Source organism: Parasteatoda tepidariorum, chromosome 5 (genome assembly GCF_043381705.1).
Source record: "Parasteatoda tepidariorum isolate YZ-2023 chromosome 5, CAS_Ptep_4.0, whole genome shotgun sequence".
NCBI lineage: Eukaryota > Metazoa > Arthropoda > Arachnida > Araneae > Theridiidae > Parasteatoda > Parasteatoda tepidariorum.
Window position 1 is genome coordinate 11,344,396 of NC_092208.1, and position 19,927 is coordinate 11,364,322.

Consider the following 19,927-nt stretch of genomic DNA (forward strand, 5'->3'; position numbering starts at 1 on the left):
AGCATTTAAAGCTTTAATCTCAAAACTTCCAACATTAGACAGAAAAAAAAGTGTTTTTTATTCTATATTTCAGGGAATTTTTTTAAAAATAGATATTTTCAATTGTTATCTCCTTTTCAGGCTTTAATCTGCTATCCAAAAGGACCAGGCATTAGTCCACTAAAGACTTATTGATAAATAAAAGGTCATTCCATTATCTAAATCAGTGTCTCCAAAACTTATGACTTTTGTGTACCCGTTCTAAATTTTTCGTAATGCTGTGTAACACTAATAAAAAAATGAATGTATTTTTTACTATAAAAATATTGCACAAAAGTTAAAAATCACAACTGGCTGTGGACAGCACTCTGCAAGAAATAGCCTATAGAAAAATAAGTAATCGCAAATTTTCATGGCTAGCTTTGCTTTTAAATAAAATTTTTTGAAATTTTTGTTTGTTGCAAGATATGTTGCAAAAGAACCCATACCCCTGAGAGTACATGTACCACACTTTGGGAAACACTGATCTAAATATATATTTATTGCTAATCACACAGATTGCCAAAAAATTAACATTTTAAAATTGTGAAAGAAAAAGGAAATATAAAAACAAATTGTTCCAACCATTAGATATTTCATAAGAATATACATGATACATATTAATATACAATGATATATGATATTGTAAAATATAGTATTTGCAATACCAATAAGTACATAGTTAAATTCTGTAAATTCCAAAATTTAAAAATAATAATTCCTCAGACATTGAGAAATTTTTCATTTACAAGTAGTCGATAGTTTACATGCCTGTTTTGCCATTCTTATGCCATAATTGATAATTAATGCAATTTTTCACGGATATTGTACACAATTTATCTTATGTCGAAAGCTGTTATATGGTGAATTGTTTGTTTACTTGCCAACCAGAGTAAACAAAGTTTTTTACGAGACAGACGGAGTTTAAAACTAAACTTTTAATAAAAAGTAATTCAAATAATGTATTAAAAAAAAGAGTACCTAGAGATTGGTTTTTTTGAAAGCATGATTTTTTAAATTTTTTTTTGCTGAGAAAATTGCATAATAACTTCTTCTTTAACAACAACCAGGTTATGATTTCATCTTTTAAGACCAGTAGCAATGTTGTACACAGTATTATGAAAAATATGAGTATATGAGGAATTGAACCTCCCATCAGATTATGGTAGGCAAAGATTGAACCCACTACACAAACTGAGTCACAAGTGTTTAGAATACTTGAATTGTGTGGAATTTAAGAATGTACTGAAAGTATGAATGCAGTCAGAGAAAATGTCAAAATCTAAAATTCAATGCCTTACGAGAAGAGAAATGTCACAAATGTACTTGATCTACGTGTTCAAGCATACTATCTTTCACAGCATAACCTTTTTTGCAATATCGGCACATATATTTATAGTGTACTTTTTCGTGATCTCGAAGTTTTTTTACAGTATGAAAACTAGATTCACATCTTGGATATTTGCAGGGATAACGCTCAATTTCTGGGTGATAAGATTTCATATGAAAAATATAACTTTGATATTGTTTAAATCTTTCATCACAAATGACGCACTTCTGCACTACTGAAGAATGTACTAAACGTATATGATTAGTAAGTTGGAGATCTGTCTTAAATGAAGTCCCACATTTCTTACAGGTGGCTCTTTTTACTTCTTCTTTCGAGGCATTCAAACGCCTATTTCCTTGCAAATAGTTGTTTACACTTGAATCACTATCACTAGAGTTACTTTTCGTAGTAAGAGATTCGTCTTCATCTACAATTTCACGCATACTTACATCAGAATTTTCTTCTGAGTCTGAGCCTGCAAACTTACGCTTACTTTTAGTCAAATCTTTCTTCTTCTGCACTTTTTTGTTTTCTTTATCTAAAGCATTGGCCTTTTTACTTTTCTCTGCAAGAGATTTGTGTTTACCCTTAGTTTCACGTGCACTTACATTAGCATTTTCATCGTCACTTTCGACGGCAGTTGTTAATTTACGCTTATTTTTAGCTAAGACTTCTTCCTTTTCCTGTACTTTACTGTTGTCTTTCTCTATAGCATCTTCATCTGAAACACTGGCTTCCTTACCTTTCTTTGTAAGAGATTTGTGTTCACCTCTAGTTTCACGTGCACTTGCATCAGCATTTTCATCGTCACTTTCGCCGGTAGTTGTTAATTTACGCTTATTTTCAGCTAAGACTTCCTTCTTTTCCTGTACTTTACTGTCGTCTTTCTCTAGAGCATCTTCATCTGAAACATTGGCTTTTTTACTTTTCTCTGTAAGAGATTTGTGTTTACCTCTAGTTTCACGTGCACCTGCATTTTCATCATCACTTTCGACGGCAGTTGCTAATTTACGCTTATTTTTAGCTAAGACTTCTTTCTTTTCCTGTACTATACTGTTGTCCTTCTCTATAGCATCTTCATCTGAAACATTGGCTTTTTTACTTTTTGCTGTAAGAGATTTGTGTTTATCTTCAGTTTCAGACATACTTACATCAGAATTTTCATCTGATGATCCCCTATCTGCATAATTTACACGTTTTAAGGATCTTTTAGATTTAGGCTTTGATTTTTTCCTGTCTCTAAGCTGACGTGATTTTTTCCTGTCTCTAAGCTGACGTATACTTACATTAGAATTATCTTCACTTTCAGAGTTCCTGCCTTTAGTCTCACGCATAGCTATGTCAGAATTATCTTCACTTTCGGAGTCAGAATAATCTTCACTTTTGGAGTCAGAATAATCTTCACTTTCAGATTCAGAATAATCTTCACTTTTGGAGTCAGAATAATCTTCCCTTTCGGAGTCTGAAGTTGTTAACTTACGCTTACTTCTTTGTAGGGCTCCTTTCTTTTTATGCACATTTCTCTTATCTTTCTCTATAGCATCGTTATCTGAAGCATTGGCTTTTTTACTTTTTCCTGTTAGAGATTTGTGCTTGTTTTCAGTTTCACTCATGCTTTCATCAGAATTTCCCTCTGATGTTTCCTTATCTGCATAATTTACCCTTTTTAAAGATCTTTTAGATTTAGGCTTTGATTTTTTCCTGTCTCTAAGCTGACGTACACTTACATCAGAATTATCTTCACTTTCGGAGTCTGAAGTTGTTAACTTACGCTTATTTTTTTTTAGGGTTTCTTTCTTTTTCTGTACCATTCTCTTCTCTTTCTCTATAGCATCGTCATCTGAAGCATTGGCTTTTTTACTTTTTGCTGTTAGAGATTTGTGTTTGTTTTCAGTTTCACTCATGCTTTCATCAGAATTTTCCTCTGATGTTTCCCTATCTGCATAGTTTCCACTTTTTATGGAGCTTATAGATTTAGGTTTTGACGATTTTTTCCTGTCTTTAGTCTGACGTACTCTTACATCAGAATTATCTTCACTTTCAGAGTCTGAAGTTGTTAACTTACGCTTACTTTTTTTTAGGGATTCTTTCTTTTTCTGTACCTTTCTCTTATCTTTCTCTATAGCATCGTCATATGAAGCATTGGCTTTTTTACTTTTTGCTGTTAGAGATTTGTGTTTGTTTTCAGTTTCACTCATGCTTTCATCAGAATTTCCCTCTGATGTTTCCTTATCTGCATAATTTACCCTTTTTAAAGATCTTTTAGATTTAGGCTTTGATTTTTTCCTGTCTCTAAGCTGACGTACACTTACATCAGAATTATCTTCACTTTCGGAGTCTGAAGTTAACTTACGCTTATTTTTTTTTAGGGTTTCTTTCTTTTTCTGTACCGTTCTCTTATCTTTCTCTATAGCATCGTCATCTGAAGCATTGGCTTTTTTACTTTTTTCTGTTAGAGATTTGTGTTTGTTTTCAGTTTCACTCATGCTTTCATCAGAATTTTCCTCTGATGTTTCTCTATCTGCATAATTTCCACTTTTTAAGGATCTTTTAGATTTAGTCTTTGACAATTTTTTCCTGTCTTTAGTCTGACGTACACTTACATCAGAATTATCTTCACTTTCGGAGTCTGAAGTTGTTAACTTACGCTTACTTTTTTTTAGGGCTTCTTTCTTTTTCTGTACCTTTCTCTTATCTTTCTCTATAGCATCGTCATCTGAAGCATTGGTTTTTTTACTTTTTGCTGTTAGAGATTTGTGTTTGTTTTCAGTTTCACTCATGCTTTCATCAGAATTTTCCTCTGATGTTTCCCTATCTGCATAGTTTCCACTTTTTATGGAGTTTATAGATTTAGGCTTTGACGATTTTTTCCTGTCTTTAGTCTGACGTATACTTACGTCAGAATTATCTTCATTTTCGGAGTCTGAAGTTGATAACTTACGCTTATTTTTTCTTGGGGCTTCTTTCATTTTCTGTGCCTTACTGTTATTTTCCTCTGTAGCATCATTGTCTGAAACATTGGCTTTATTTTTCTTAGTAAGAGTTTTTTGTTTGCTTTTAGTTTTACCCATACTAATGTCAGAATTTTAATCTTTCACTAAAACCTTCCTTCTGATATCTTCTTCAACGGAATCTTCATCTGATTCCCTATCTGCATAATTTACAATTTTGGGGATCCCACAATTTTAAATTAACTTCTAGACTTAGGTTTCTCAGACGAAGATTTGGAAGCCATATTGTTCCTTCCAAATCGATGACTTTAAATAATAATTAAAAAAACTGTAAAGCTTTATACGTTGAAAGAAGTTTGCATTAGTCTCTTTTTGTTTATTTACAAATTGTTTAAAGTGTGACAAGCACTGTGTGTTAGCTTATAGCTCTGTGCTTCCATTAATGAAGCTTATGGTTGAGGCTAGATAGCTAGCATAATTTTGCAGTAAAAATTAGTTGTTGTTAATTTACGTCGCACTAGAGCTGCACAATGGGCTATTGGCGACGGTCTGGGAAACATCCCGGAGGATGATCCGAAGACATGCCATCACAATTTTGATCCTCCGCAGAGGGGATGGCACCCCCGCTTGATCGAGGAGTTTCCTTGTCATCAGGATTGGTTCAAAATTACAAATCTACGCAGTTGACTATTAGTAGTCGTCAACCCAAAATTGGGTCAGCTGTTTAACGATGGTTATGAAATAAAAAATTCTAAACTGAAAAGAGGAGGAGATGGAAGGGTTAAAAGCATGGAACCCGTCTTCTCCCCAGAAGACGTATACGAGCGTTGCGATTGCGAATATCAGTAAATGCTGGATTCATAAAAAATATGAAGGATAGTAAAAGTTCTTTACGAGCATTCTGGAATGAGGGACATTCCAGCAGGAGGATCGTTCATATACTATTCTCGATCGTTCGTGTAGGAAAATAAATTCTCCTGGGAGTTCTCTTTTTCTCTTAGGTTTTCCTTTTCCCTCGACAGCAATTAGAGGTGCGTGAACTGCACGCAGAATGATGGCAGCATGTTTTAGTTTTCATTTTGCTGAAAAAACAGATAATTAGAGTAGGAGACATTAATAGCATAAAAATAACATTTTAAATGCATTTGTTTAGTTGATTAAAACAATGTAATGAGCATTTTTAATGAGTTTTTCAAAAGATCTATAAAATTCAACTAATACGTTTAATATGCAAGGAAAACTACATAAAAAATGAAAAAAATTATATCTGAAGGTATATTTTGATATTTGTATTACAAAACAACAATAAGCTACTCAAAAGAATAGGGTATACTTTGTGCTATTCAGACTAAGGCAAAAAAAAGCAGAAATAAAAATACAAAACTGGACATGCTGTAGTTTCAGTTCTATGGATGGTGTTGTTTCCGATGCATTTTAAAGCCATTTGTCTCACAACGTCATCATTATTGTGGTTAGAGATTCTTGCAAACGTGGTATTTGATTACTTATTACTTTTGTTTACAATGCTAACAATACTTGTGTTCACAATTCTAAAAATGCTAACACTAACGTAAGATGGTGCACAGCTTGCCACAAGAACACACAGTAATAAGCAAATGGTAAGAGGACAAATCAGGACTGCCAAAAAAAGCTAGTTATTCAAAATCTAGCAACCATGTCACCTTTTTTTTTTAAACAATATATCTATAAATAACGAAAACGAATTTTCACTTCAGACTCATCAGAATTACTTAATAACATTAATATCTTATGAAATACGGCAGATTTGAGCTCAGAAATGATCTAATTTACTTCTTTTATTGAAAACAAAATTATCTATTTAAAAATATCGCCTCGCAGAATAAGCTGTAGTAAGCAGTTGCAAACTTTCTAACCGGAACTAGAGCAGGTATGGAGCTCGAGATTGTTATTGTTTACATTTATATTGAAAACACCATCCATAAACAAAAATTCTTCTCAGTGTCTAAACAACAAATGAATATCAAATTATGATAGAGATAAGTACAGCGTTGAAAACAATTTAAGGGAGAAACGGTGTTTTTTTTTAAATGTATAAAATTAGTAACGCCTATGGATGGTGTTTTCTACAATAGGGAACGCTGCAAGCTCGGGACTGCCTAAATTTCCGGGTTACTGCTTCAGTTGTATTTTAAGGCCATTTGGCATCATTGTGTTTTGAGATTCTAGCAAACAATGTATTTGATTACTTATTACTTATGTTTACAATGCTAATAATACTTGTGTTTACAATACTAAAAGTTTTAACACTAACGTAAGATGGTGCACAGCTTGCAACACGAACAAACAGTAATAAACAAATGGAAAGAGGCCAAATCAAGACTGCCAAAAAAGCGAGTTATTCAAAATCTAGCAACCATGTCACCTTTTTTAATAATAAATAACAAAATAACTAAAACACATTTTCACTCCAAACTACTCAGAATTACATAATAACATTAATATCTTATGAAAGACGGCAGATTTGAGCTCAGAAATTATCTAATTTATTTCTTTTATTGAAAACAAAATTATCCGTTTGAAAACATCGCCTATCAGAATAACATGTAGTAAGCATCAGCAAACTTTTTAATCGGAACTAGAGTAGGTTCCGAGCTCGAGATTGTTATTGTTTACATTTTTATTGAAAACACCATCCATACTAAAATAAGGCATCAATTGATAGCTAAGTTCTTTTCAGACAGCTCTGGCTTACAATTGCCTGTGACGTCGTTAGGGAGTGGTGCTGTGATCACTGAGTGTAGAGAAACCTTATTTGCTCGTCCAAACATGCAGAATAAGGACATTTTGAAACCTCGTAGCTTAGCCCGTTCCTTTTTTTTTTAATTATTTTCACTTACACCTTGCTTTTTGAATTCCTTATGCATTACTCGTTTCCTTGCACATCATTAGTATGGAAAGTCTTTATCGACTAGAGTCTAGGTGTCCTCAAACTTTTTGTACCTACGAGTAAATACCAGAATATCGGTCAAATGACGGGCACCATTTATTTTTTCAAGATAACTGTATAGTTGGTAGACATAGTAATAATACGCACTACATATATTTGCTCCAAAAAATTTAATTGTAAAAATTAATTTAACATATGAATATAATTAGCATTAATATTCTTGTGTAAAATAAATGATTACTAAATTGCTTGCAAAGCATACGAAATATAAAAATTATTTGTAAAATATATGAAATAACGTCAATGTGATTTTTGGCATAGCGTTTCACTGGCCAGCGCTTCATAATTGGGAGAATATGATGAAATTTCTGCTCACAAGCAATCGTCAAGGGTATTCATCTGTAAATCGTGATCTGTATTTTGATTTTATGATATTCATTGTCGAAAACAATGATTCACACAAGTATGTGGAACCAAAAAACGACTTTATTTTTTATGCTGCTCTTCTTAAGAAAAATTTATTTCTGTTAACTATATTCCAGAATTTCTCATCTGATATAATAGTTTCGAGGATATTGTCGTTCCGAAGATCCAAATTTCTATCTCTAGTTCTTCTCGCCTTACTTGAAGAAATTCTGAAGTGTATGTTGCTATTTCGGTTACGTTTATTTGGTAGGTAAAAGGATTTACAAAAAAGGTGACCATAGAAAAGGTGTTAAATTGTTGAAAGCGCCTTTCAAACTGATCTTGAAACAATTGGAGGTTGTTAACAAATGTTGAAGTCAATTTCACTGTCACCTATCATTGTTTTCGTGTCTGGAAAATGCACAAGAGACTTCATTTGCAAATGTGATATCCCCAAATCTAGCTTAGCTCTGTACGAGTTTATAGCCCCAATCATTCTTGCTACATGTTTGTCCTTTCCCTGCTACCATTTCCCAAGTTTAAATTGTTTAGTTTTTCTATTATGTCTGTTACGAAAGACGAATCTGCTAGCCAAAGAGGATCTCTCAGCTCTAAAAATATTTGATTTTTGGCTACAAGATAATTTTTTATTTCTTCGATTAAATGTATAAATTTATCAAGTACTTTACCTTCACTGAGGCAGCATACTTCAGTATGTAAAATGAGGTCAGCATCATCAGGATTTTGTAACAGAGCGTTAAAAAGTCCATGTTGCAAAGGAGCTGCTCGAATTAAGTTGACTATTTTGGTAATAATTTTCATTACGTATCCAAATGGTAGTACTTGACCGCACAAAACTTAGCTGGTGGATAATGCAGTGATACGACATGAAATCTGGAAATGACCCATCTTTTTTACAGAGAGCACTAAAACCATTCACGTTTCCCGCCATTGTTGGTGCTCCATCAGTGGTTATCGTAAGACAGTTTCTGGAGAAGCAAATTTATTAGACTTGCATATGTTATAAATGTTTTACAAATATCCTCACCAGTTGTCCGTCCTTTCATGGGCAATATTTTTAGTAGCTCTTCATCAATAAATACCATTCTCACCATAACTGTGCTGTGTCTGCTATATATGTGTACTCGTCAAATTGTAGTGAGTGAGTTTGTTTGTGAGTGAATTTGTGAAAGCATGCAATGTGTTGCCATAGATAGAGAGTTCTGCTGTACGCCACCTGTTGCCCATTTCGATCTCCAATACTTGTCTTTGACAGAGTATGATTGAGGATGGGTTTTCTTCATTGATGAGTCGCTATTCAGTCTGGACAGCGACTTGAGACTTTCTCATCTGGAGAGTTGATATCGTACCTCTAACATTGTCAGAAAGGACCAACATGGCGGAAGTGTCTGATAGTCTGGGCAGGCATCATGGCAGATGGGCATACCGACTTCGTGTTTAATAGAGGTACGCTAATAGGTCAACTGTATGGGGATAAGATCTTTGCACCCTATGTGAAACTTTTCCACGAAGCATGCGAACCGAATTCCGTCATTATGGACAGTAACGCCTGTCCACACAAGGCTCAGTTTGTGAATGAATACCACCAGTGGAACATTAAGCTATTGGAGTGCAAGAGTGTGTACGATTGCTATAGGGATTGTTATGGACCCTGTTAAATAGTATAAAACGCCAATTAGAATGTTGTGCAGCTGTTAGAGACGATCATGTACACACGGACATACGATATAATTTTAATTTTATTTTATCCGTCGTTGAACAGCCAATTCAATTCTGGGTTTACGACTACTAATGTTCAACTCCGTAGCCTTGTAGTTTTGAACCTATTCAGAAGACAAGGAAACTCCTGGACCAGTACCCCCAGAGGTTTAGATTTGTTATGGGAACATGGAGGACTTTGCGACTCGACAGATTTAACGTGCATCAGTCACCATTTACTACACGGGGAGTCTTCGGCCAGCGGGGGTCGAGCACACGAACTCTTGGACATGGGCCCAGTGCCCTACCAACCAGGCTATCCCGGCCTTTGACATACGGTATTATTTTTATGTTATAACCGTCGTTGAACAGCCGATCCAATTTCATGGGCTTACGACTACTGATGTTCAACTCTGTAGCCTTGTAATTTTGAACCAATCTAGAAGACAAGGAAACTCCTGGATCAGTACCTCCAGAGGTATTGATTTGTTATGGGAACATGGAGGACTTTGCGACTCGATAGATTTAACGTGCATCAGTCACCATTTACGACACTGGGAGAATTCGATCAGCGGGAATCGAACCCACGAACTCTTGGACATGGGCCCAGTGCCCTACCAACCAGGCTATCCCGGCCTTTGACATACGGTATTAGACATCTTTTTCACTGACTGATAAGGAGTCGGTCAGCTGCTGTGCTAGACAAGTGATCAGTTTTCTTATTTAGTGTGTAAGTTGTGCCCATTTTTATTTTCTTTGTTAGTTTTCTTATAGCAAAAGAAAAAAAATTGTTCCTTCAATTGATTTGACCATTGCATTTGAAGCTCTATTTGGGGGTATAATTATAAGACAACTGTTTGAAGAATCGAATAGTTTTCACCTCAATTAAGAACTTTTAATATTGTTGATTCTATTTGCAGAAAATTAATCTCGCAATCCACCCAACTGCTTGATTCGAAGTTTAACAATCTGTTACCGTATTTATCTGAAAAAAAAAGTATCCAAGGTGATTAGATTTAAACTAAATTTGATTTAAAGTCGTTTTTATTGTAAAAAAAACAAAATTTAACTAACCTTAAAGACCCTATTGTAGATATTAATAGCTCGGGTATTTATCGAATTTTATATTAATGTGTTCTTGCGCATATTGGATAAACTATACGCAACCTTACACTTTGACTCAAGGAACACGAAAGATATGTAAAAAATCAGGGCATTAACCAATCTTCCATAGCTCTATATAGTTGGAATTCTAATCACAGGTCTAAAATAATTCAATAGTGCTCTTCATCTACTGAACTCGATTCTTGAGGGTAATTCCATATTTTTTTAAAATTTTTATATAGTTAATGATCTTAACAGTATTTCACTGTCATGTTTGGAAGTATATTCTAATTTAATCTGTTGCACCCTGGGGTTCCAAACCAAATCCCCTTACACCTATTTCTTGTCCCCTTTTCGGTTTTATTCTCTTGTTAAAACTTGTTCTTTTGTTCTTTGGCAGCGAGGAAAATTCTTATACCGAAACTATAGTATGTCCAGTTCCGTACTCAATCAACTTCACGTTAATTAGCATTCTAACTTCTGTGGAGAAACTTAGCTCAACTTCAACACGCCATTTTGCATATAAATGATCAGCTGGAGCCGATGTCATAGATCGATGTGGGTATCCATGATCTTCTTCTTGAAGTGTAAGTATCCAATTGAAGAGGAAAAACTTCTTTTCACAGCCTCAACTAAAATTTCCCGAATCCAGGATAAACTTTTATGTATTTAAACAGAAGAAAAGATAAAAAAAGAAAAGACTTATCACGGATAATTTTTGTTTTTTGATTCATTTAAATAAACTATTTAAATAGTGTACTAATAAAGATTGAACTTTGACTGTAGTGGAGTATAAATGAGACAACGTATAAACGGTGATTTTAAAATTTTGTATTTTAAACTATATTAACAATAACTCATTATAAAGAAACACACATTATGTTGCTTATATATTTTCGATTGGAGATGTGCTAGCCAGAGGCTTACTGCTATATATTATTTGACTATTATCATTCAATGAATTGCCGTAATATAGTGGTTGCTTATGGCAATACGTTGTTTACATCATTTTACTTTGAAATGAGACGTATTTCAATTGCTTGTTACTAGTAACTGGTTGATGATTGATCAATTTTCATTTGGCATTTAAGTGAAGTGACGTCAGCACTACAAATATCCCTATAAAGAAAAATATATTGTCTTTATTTTTCATTTGAACAATATTAACTTTTAATTTGAATAACATTCAATTCGAATTTCTTAAATAGAGGTTTAAAAGCGTAAACAGAGGGATCTTCTTATAGCGCGTTCTTATTACTGTACTGAAGCGCGTTTGATTTGTAAGTTACCTTGGATTGGCCTGAAAATTGATGTACGCCAGGTAATAATATTATACTGGATAATTTAAAGTTTATAATTAATAAGGTTGATATTTAGTAACACAATTTTAATGATTTTAGAAAATTATTATTAACATTTATTTAAAAAAAAAAGAACACGATTCGCCTGGTTTTCACAGGTTTTTAGCTACGGATTTGCAGATGGTAATTAAAAATTTAGTTAACAAAGAAATTTTTTAGTAAATTTATTAATAATAATAACATACAATTAACTCAATGATTTTATTAACTTTGTTACATTTGTTGGGTATCCATTGTTTTTTTAAAATCAAATTTTGAAAGAGTTTTCTATTTGTTTTTTGGATAAATAAACATTATTACATATTCTCTTAATTCTATTCATTTGATTAAAAATGATATTTAAATAATTGCTTTTAGAATCATTGGAATGTTAAGTAATTAGTTTATTTATATTAAAATTAAAATCATTTCTCTTATCGTATAAATCAATGATGCAAATATTTTCTTCTTTTTTAATACTTAAATCCAAGAAATTAATATTATCATCATGATTGCGAAGTAAGATTAATTCCTCGGGGTAAATATTATTTAACAAAATTATGTAATTTTGAAAATTAAAAATAATTAAATCATCAATTATTTTTGCGGACATAATCGTGTTAGCTGATGACCAGATTACTGTTCTTCATTATTTTTTTCAGGCTTTTTAATAGCTTTTTTTTTTTTTTTTTTTTTTTTNAATTTTGTTTTTTTTTTTTTTTAAATATATATTTTTCTAATAATTTTTTTTCTTTTCAATATGATTTTTTTTAGACAAAGAATGTACAAATAAATTTTTCAGTTAAAAAAAAATTCTATATTGAGTATTTTAAAAGGTTAGAACAAAATAGCCCCATTTTATATTAACATATCTATTATAGAGCTCGCTTGTTTCCCTCTATTGTATCTTTTACAAAAGAGTACAATATTTTAAGATAAAGTTTAGAATAATGAATCCAGAATTTGGCGAAAAACCATAATTTAGAATATCAGTTGAAAGCCAAAACACCTCGTCTAATTATTCAATTATTCACTGCTTTCACTAAATAGTTTGCGTTACGTTTAAATATAACGTTTATAAGAAGTGAAGACTTCTGATATTTTAAATTTTTAGTTCCATGAAATTGTCATGACACTTGAGATTGAATTTATATTTTACATTTCAACGTGTACCAAAAATGTACTTTATTTAATATTTATGAATCTTAGTTTTGTTTGCTAATATTTAATTTGATGAAAATTTTATTAAATACAAAAGAAAGATTAAATTATAAAGTGAACATATGTATGCATATTGCATATATTGGTAGTTCATAGTATGTTCAATCATACATAATTATTAATTAAACTTAATGAGCAATTCTGCATGTTCATTAAAATCTTAAATTATATTCGTGCTTAGAAAATAAATATTTAATTTTTAAAAAAAAATCTGTTTTCATTAATTTTAAATGCGAAATGCATAGTAAAGATAAAAGTGGATAATTATTTGTACATTGTAAAGAATAGAGAATTCATACATTGAAAAATACAAATGAACACACCATGTTCAACAAAAAAACATATTCAATTAAATTAATGAATACAAAACTCGGATTAAAAATTTTAACGCAACATTAAAAATTAACTTCTCGCACTATCGCCAAAAAACTTTGCTGAAAATTTTTTTATAGAGTTTTTAAAACAACCAAAAATAAAATATGAAATTCCGAAGTAATCTAAAAAAATCTTGATTAAAATATTTTATAGAGTTTTTAAAGCAACCAATAATAAAATATGAAATTCTAAAATAGGTTGGGAATAGAGTTGCCATGGTTACCAGAGCAAAATGATTAAATTTAAAATTAAATCCCAATAAAAATCGGAAACTTTGAAATTAAATCTGTGTTAACGTAATAAAAAATCTTGGGGGTTGGTGAGTGAAACAATCAATTGGTGGAGCCCCTCCCTCTACAGTAATTATGCAAAAGATTGTTTGTCTTTCCTGTGTAGAATAATTTTATTTAAACAACGAAGTAATTGATTACTTTTTTCGAAAGCTCGTTACAGACTCTTCTAAATAGTTCAGAAACTGAGGGTCACATTTAGGGCCTGTACATGTGTCAGTGGAGGAAAACAATTATCGAAATATAATTGGCAACAGAGACAATCACATTTAGACAATAATGGCTGTCATTACTAATAGTTGCTCTTGAAGACCGAGCATAATTTATTCCGCTGTGGAAGACATTTCGATGGATTGGCAAATCCGGATGCGAAGTTGAAAGTTGTTGAACCGATCCTCTAAGTTCACGGTCAAGATGCGATATAATGGAAATGGTCGACTCCTACTACAGGAAATTATAATAGCCCGTTGAAGCCATTTTGTGTTTTGTTCTTAAACCATAGAATGAAAATAAAAATCAAGTCGTGATGAATGTGAATAATTATTTCGGCCTTAATACTTCTGATTGACTTTTTAGATAGGAGATGGGTGATATTCTGTGGAACAGGTATTTAAGAAGCGTTCCACTATGGGATCTGTTCTGAAAGTAACGTGCTATTTATTAAGAAATGACTGCTTTTTCAATTTCATTTTTAAATTTGTTCCAAATGTTTTGCTTCAAGCAAAAATCGTCTGCACATATAGAAAGCGCCAATCACAGGAATAGTGAGAGAGAAATTGTTTTAAGAAACGATTAAAATTAAATCCTATTTTTTTGAGTGTTACATTAGTAGTCACCCCGTAAATTGCAACTTGATTGTAATAACATATAAAAGTATGAATGCTAGGACCAGACTTATCCCGATTAGACGTCGCTCTTGAAATATTGCAACTGTGGGAAACAGAACATATTTATTTAAATGTTTGTAAGATAGATAAAAATTGAAATCCATACTATAAGTTAGTTTTTCATATAAATGTATGCGGACATAATACTAATGGTAAAAATTAAGTCGTTAATATTCTCCAATTAAATGTTCCTTAATGTTCGTCAATTACAAAATGTTTGCAATATAAAGAATATTTAATGTTTTAGGGCATCTTTTTCTCTAGTATTGTATTTTAATACTTTAAAACTTCATCAAACTTACTTGAAAATAATATTATTATTCTTAAAAAAATATTTTTCAAGAGATTCATCATATTATATGAGTTGCATATTGAAGTAACAAATTTAAATTTTTATTCTTTTTAGTTAGTCACTGGATGTCTCCTAATCTCTGCACGCCATTGCTTAATTAGTGTGATAAAAAGCTAATACTATCTGAATTGTTCCACTCAAATTGTGTTTTATTAACCCCTTAACGATCCGTTAATTTTCAAGAAAACGGTCATAAAAGTGCCTATTTTTTTATCCACTCACAAATACGCGTATTTGATTAGTGCTGACACCTAGTTTGAAATAAACTAACTATATACAATTATCCTAAAAATACTGCCATCTGGTGTGTAAAATGAGAAATAGAATGTTTTCCGGGCAAAGGAAATTAGTTTCATTCTTATTGGCGAGTTACTACTGAGCACTCCAGCCCGGAAATATCACGGGAGCGAGAAATAGAGGGCGAAATCTCACTTCGTCATTTTCACGGGAGCGAAAAGAAAGGGGTTAATGTCTCATCAGTTGAGAATAAGAATAATCGAAAAGAAAGTAAAGTTCAAAGGTTAACAAAGTTTCTCAATATGTCATTGGCAAACGCAATGCAGCAGTTTCTTTGTGAATTTTTTTTTCCTGCATTGGCACCTTAAATGATCAAGCTTCCTCTTGTGGTGGAACACCGATTTCATGAGCAGCTATTTATTTTGAAATTATTTACTATGAAGAATGATATATTTTCATCAGTAATAGTCTTAAAATTGGATTTTATGTTAGGTAGTGAAATTCACAGGTCTGGAGCGGGGGGCATCTGAATTTGTTCTTGGAGTATGTGATACCGTGAATGATCAAAATCAAGAGAATGTCGACTTTCACCGGTGAATGTCAACAATCACATAGTCGCTTAGGTGAATATGTCCGAAATATTTATTATATTCAGTTTGATAATAATTTATTCGTTCATATTATTATGTTCGTTCATATTATAATATTTATTCGATATTTTAATATCTGCTGAGGATAGATTAGGGGAAAGATCAGTGTTCGGAGTACCGATTAAACGCATACTGGGCACTTGACCTTAAAAAAACGTTGATGTAGGGCATACCGGGCAAATGTATATCGGGCAGTAGCACTTAACTAGATCTAGTATATATTTCCGACATTTACCAAAGCGACTATGTAATATCAACATTCACCGGTGGAAGTTAACAACCACCAATTTCGGTCATTCACAGTAACATATGCATAGCTGAAAAGGATAACAAGCTGGATTACAGTTTTAGAAAAGGAACTGTTGTAAAAAATGAAAATGGTTATCAGAATTACATTATTCTTCAAACTTTGTTAAACATTGTAATTTTACATTGAAAAATACTGATGGAATTTTTTATAAACACAAATCCTTTTCATAATTTATTCAATATATTGTTATTGAAAAAAAAAAATAGCTAGTCAAATTTTGGTATTTATTTTGTTTTCATTGCCCTTTTCCGTTAATGATTTTGAATAAATAGCCCAAATATGAAATAGACTGTGGATTATTAATTGGATATAATTTAAATAATAGCTTTCAAAAATCCTTACTGGTTTAAAAAAAAAAGTCAAAACCCTTGAAACTCTTTTTGAAAACAGCTGTTCTAAGCATTTCGAATACAGTATCTGTTACAAGAAAAATATCAAACACAACTTTCATAACATGTTTCATTTTTTTAGTTTACAGGTATTGGTAAAATTATTTCAAACCTTTTCTTTTCTCAACAGATATTAGTAACAGATATTTTTGCAAAGGTAACCCGTTCCTCTCTACTTATGAGTAACTTCGTAACTTGTCATGGTAATAACACCTTATCACGAGTTGGCTGCAAAGAAATGAATGCATGCTATTTTTTACCGGATTGTCTATCATTTTAGCAGACATTTGCCGATTTGTAGATAATTATGCTGATTTGAAGATTTGCATGTAGGAATATCATTAAAATTATTCCTGTTTGATCGTGTGTCTTTGTTATATCGACTTTTCCTGGGTGTAAATAGTGGTTCTGGCTTTAACTTAAACTGTTTGAAACAAAGTTATATGCTTGTAATCTGTAAAACATGAAGGGAAGGTATAATTTAGAGCAATAAAATATCTTTTAAATTATCGACTCGGTATTATGTATTATCTATTATGTACAGTGAATAATCTTTTATAAAAGTTTTATGGCATAAAAAATGGTAAAATTGGTAAATTATATGGAATATCAAACCAGAAAACATTTTTCACTCTTGCTACAGAAATTAAAAAAAAAAAAAAACAATGCTATGTTTTTTTATTTCAATGAGAACCTTATTATTTAGATTTTTTAAAGATCGACTTCACCTAGGTTTTGTTCGTTTAATTAAACAGAGAAATACAATTCTACTCACAAAATCGAGATACTTGGTATGATTGAGAAATATAAAGAAAATGATCGAAAATAAGTGCTTGTGAAAAATTCTAAATTGGTAACCATTGAACTTACGACCCGAAGAAAAAAAACAAACAAAAAGTGGTTAGATCGACGGTTCTTAATTTTTATCGGCTATGGATCTAGTGATGCGATGCAGTTATGGAACTAGTGATGCAAAAACGTCACGGTTTATGAAAGACTGGATAAAATCCTGAATTCCAGGGTAAAATTCGTTTCTCTTTTTCAAATATCCCGAGTTTCATTCGCTAATTGCTGGTCACATAACTTCTTCGATTTACCTATTAATATTGTAGTTTATTTTACACGTAGGTTTAATTATTATTTTTTTACAAATTGGAGGTATGTTGAGTGAAAAACATCTTTAGAAAATATTAATCAGTCGAAAAAACATCGAAGTGTAATGGAAACTACGTCAGCAACATGCAGCGCGTTTTATTTTAAACCGAATCGAATGAAAGTTTATTTGAGTTATCAAGCTATGTGGGCTAAAAATAATTATATAAAGTTTCAGAATCTAATTCAATGTAAAACTAAAAAAACAACAACAACAAAAAAAACAATGCCAAGTGCAGTTGATTTAAGTGTTTACATTATCTAAAACTTAAAGTGGTCTCGAAAAGCCCCTTTCTAATCGCCGAGTTAGTCTCTGAGCGCTGTAAACTCTACATGGAGAAAAAAATACTGTTCTGTATAGTAATGACATTTCTGCTAAAAAATGACACTAAAATTTTGTTTAATGAAACCAAAACAAAAAATACGGTATTTAAACTATGCATTTGGTAATTTTCCCGTTTATATGATAATGTTTAACTTGGAATTCTGGCTTTTATTAAAATAAATTTAGTAAAAAATACAAAACTGAAAAGTAAACATAATCCATGATTTTTATGCCGGGCTATAAGGTATCAATGTATAATTACCAAATTTTACAGCATTTATTAAATTTTTATCACAGATTATAAATTAGTATTTTTTAGTTAATTTTACCGAAATCATTAACAAAACACTTTGGTAAAAAGTACTGAGCATTTTGCTGTTCCCATAAGAGCCAGAAACACAGTAGATTTTATCATATTCTTGTAGTCTTTTTTTTCCAATTAAGCTTTCTTTCTTAGTGTAGATACGCCTCTGGAAAAACCTATGTTCTCTATAAAAAATAACTTTTTGCGTGAATTCATGGACAACCCGTGGATATTTCTGAGTAAATTTTTGGACAGCTGACAAAATAGGAATCATTAATTGAAGGAGGGTACAAGTTCCCAATCAGGAATATTTTCCGGAAAATGGGATCCTATGGTCCACCCCACACTGTGAAAAAAATATGGTCAAAACCACCAGGGTAATGTAAAATTTACCGTGTTCCTGGCTCTATGGGAACACCAAAAAACCCTGTAAATTTTACCGAAACACTTAGGTAAGGCACAAGTTCCCAATCAGGAATATTTTCCGGAAAATAGGATCCTATGGTCAACCCTACACTTTGAAAAAAGCATGGTCAAAACTACCAGGCTATGGTAAACTTTACCTTGATCCTGGCTCTATGGGAATACCAAAAAGCTCTGTAATTTTTACCGAAACACTCATGTAATGATTTTGGTAAAATTAACTGTAAAATATAGTTTTATAATATGTGACAAAATTTGAAAATTTAATCATACCTTAGCATAGAATAAAAACCATTTATTCGATAAAATTTTACATTTCAGTTTTGTATTTTTTTACTTATTAGTAAGGTAATAAGAACTATAAAAAATAGAATTTTTGGTAAACCGTTACCTAATGGAAAAAATTACCTAATGAACAGTTTTAACTATCGTATATTTTGGTTTTATTTCCAGAATATAGTTCTTTTTACCAGAAATGTCATCAACATACAGTTTGGTAATTTTACCTGAGCTTTTTTTTCTCCGTGTATATACAGTCAAACCCCGCCATAGTGAACATGGTCTATAGTGAACTCCCGGATATAGTGAACGAAATGTTAGCTCCCGTGACTTGCTATACAGACATAATATTATTTTTTGTGGATATAGTGAACCTAAAGAAGAGAGGAAATTGGACATTATGAAATTTTTCTGTCTTCGACTGATTTTTTCTTCTTCATTTTTTGGTAATTGTGAAATTTCTACATTAAATACATGCACCGATTTTTTAAAACCAGCTACTGAGTGGAATGTATTCATAAGCATTTTTTCTTGTTTGCCTTTTCTATCTCAGTTACCCATCCCTAAATAAAAGTCATCCCTGAATTTTACGTACGTAAGACGCAGAGTAATAAAAAATAAAATGTAAAACATATTGTTTTTTTTAAATCATTTTTGCATTTCTTTTCATTGGTTATTTATTTAAATAATGTGCAATAAAAGGGAGCAGTTCGGAAAAATCATTTAAAATTGTTTGCTGAACGGATATAGTGAACTCCCAGTTATAGTGAACAGAAATTTCGATCCCTTGAAGGTTCACTATAGCGGGGTTTGACTTTATATGCTCTCTTTCATATTCAAACTGCATATCATCCTAAAAAGCCAAGAAAAAGAGAATAAAAAATAATATAATAATAACAAAAATTCAGGGTGTCGGCGGGCGTCTACTTGGTGAACC

The 19,927-nt window shown here is 31.9% G+C and overlaps 1 protein-coding gene across 1 annotated transcript; it reads right to left on the reverse strand.

The window, feature by feature from the left end:
• Window positions 1–593: 593 nt before the first annotated feature.
• LOC107438975 (protein starmaker) lies at window positions 594–4,700 on the reverse strand. The gene has a single exon (XM_016051408.3). It carries the CDS (start codon window positions 4,417–4,419, stop codon window positions 1,333–1,335), a length of 3,087 nt encoding a protein of 1,028 aa, XP_015906894.2. The 5' UTR covers window positions 4,420–4,700; the 3' UTR covers window positions 594–1,332.
• Window positions 4,701–19,927: the final 15,227 nt, after the last annotated feature.

Bases quoted from the DNA above. Each gene is read 5' to 3' on its own strand.
- LOC107438975 (XM_016051408.3), bottom strand. From the start codon at position 4,419: ATGGGTAAAACTAAAAGCAAACAAAAAACTCTTACTAAGAAAAATAAA.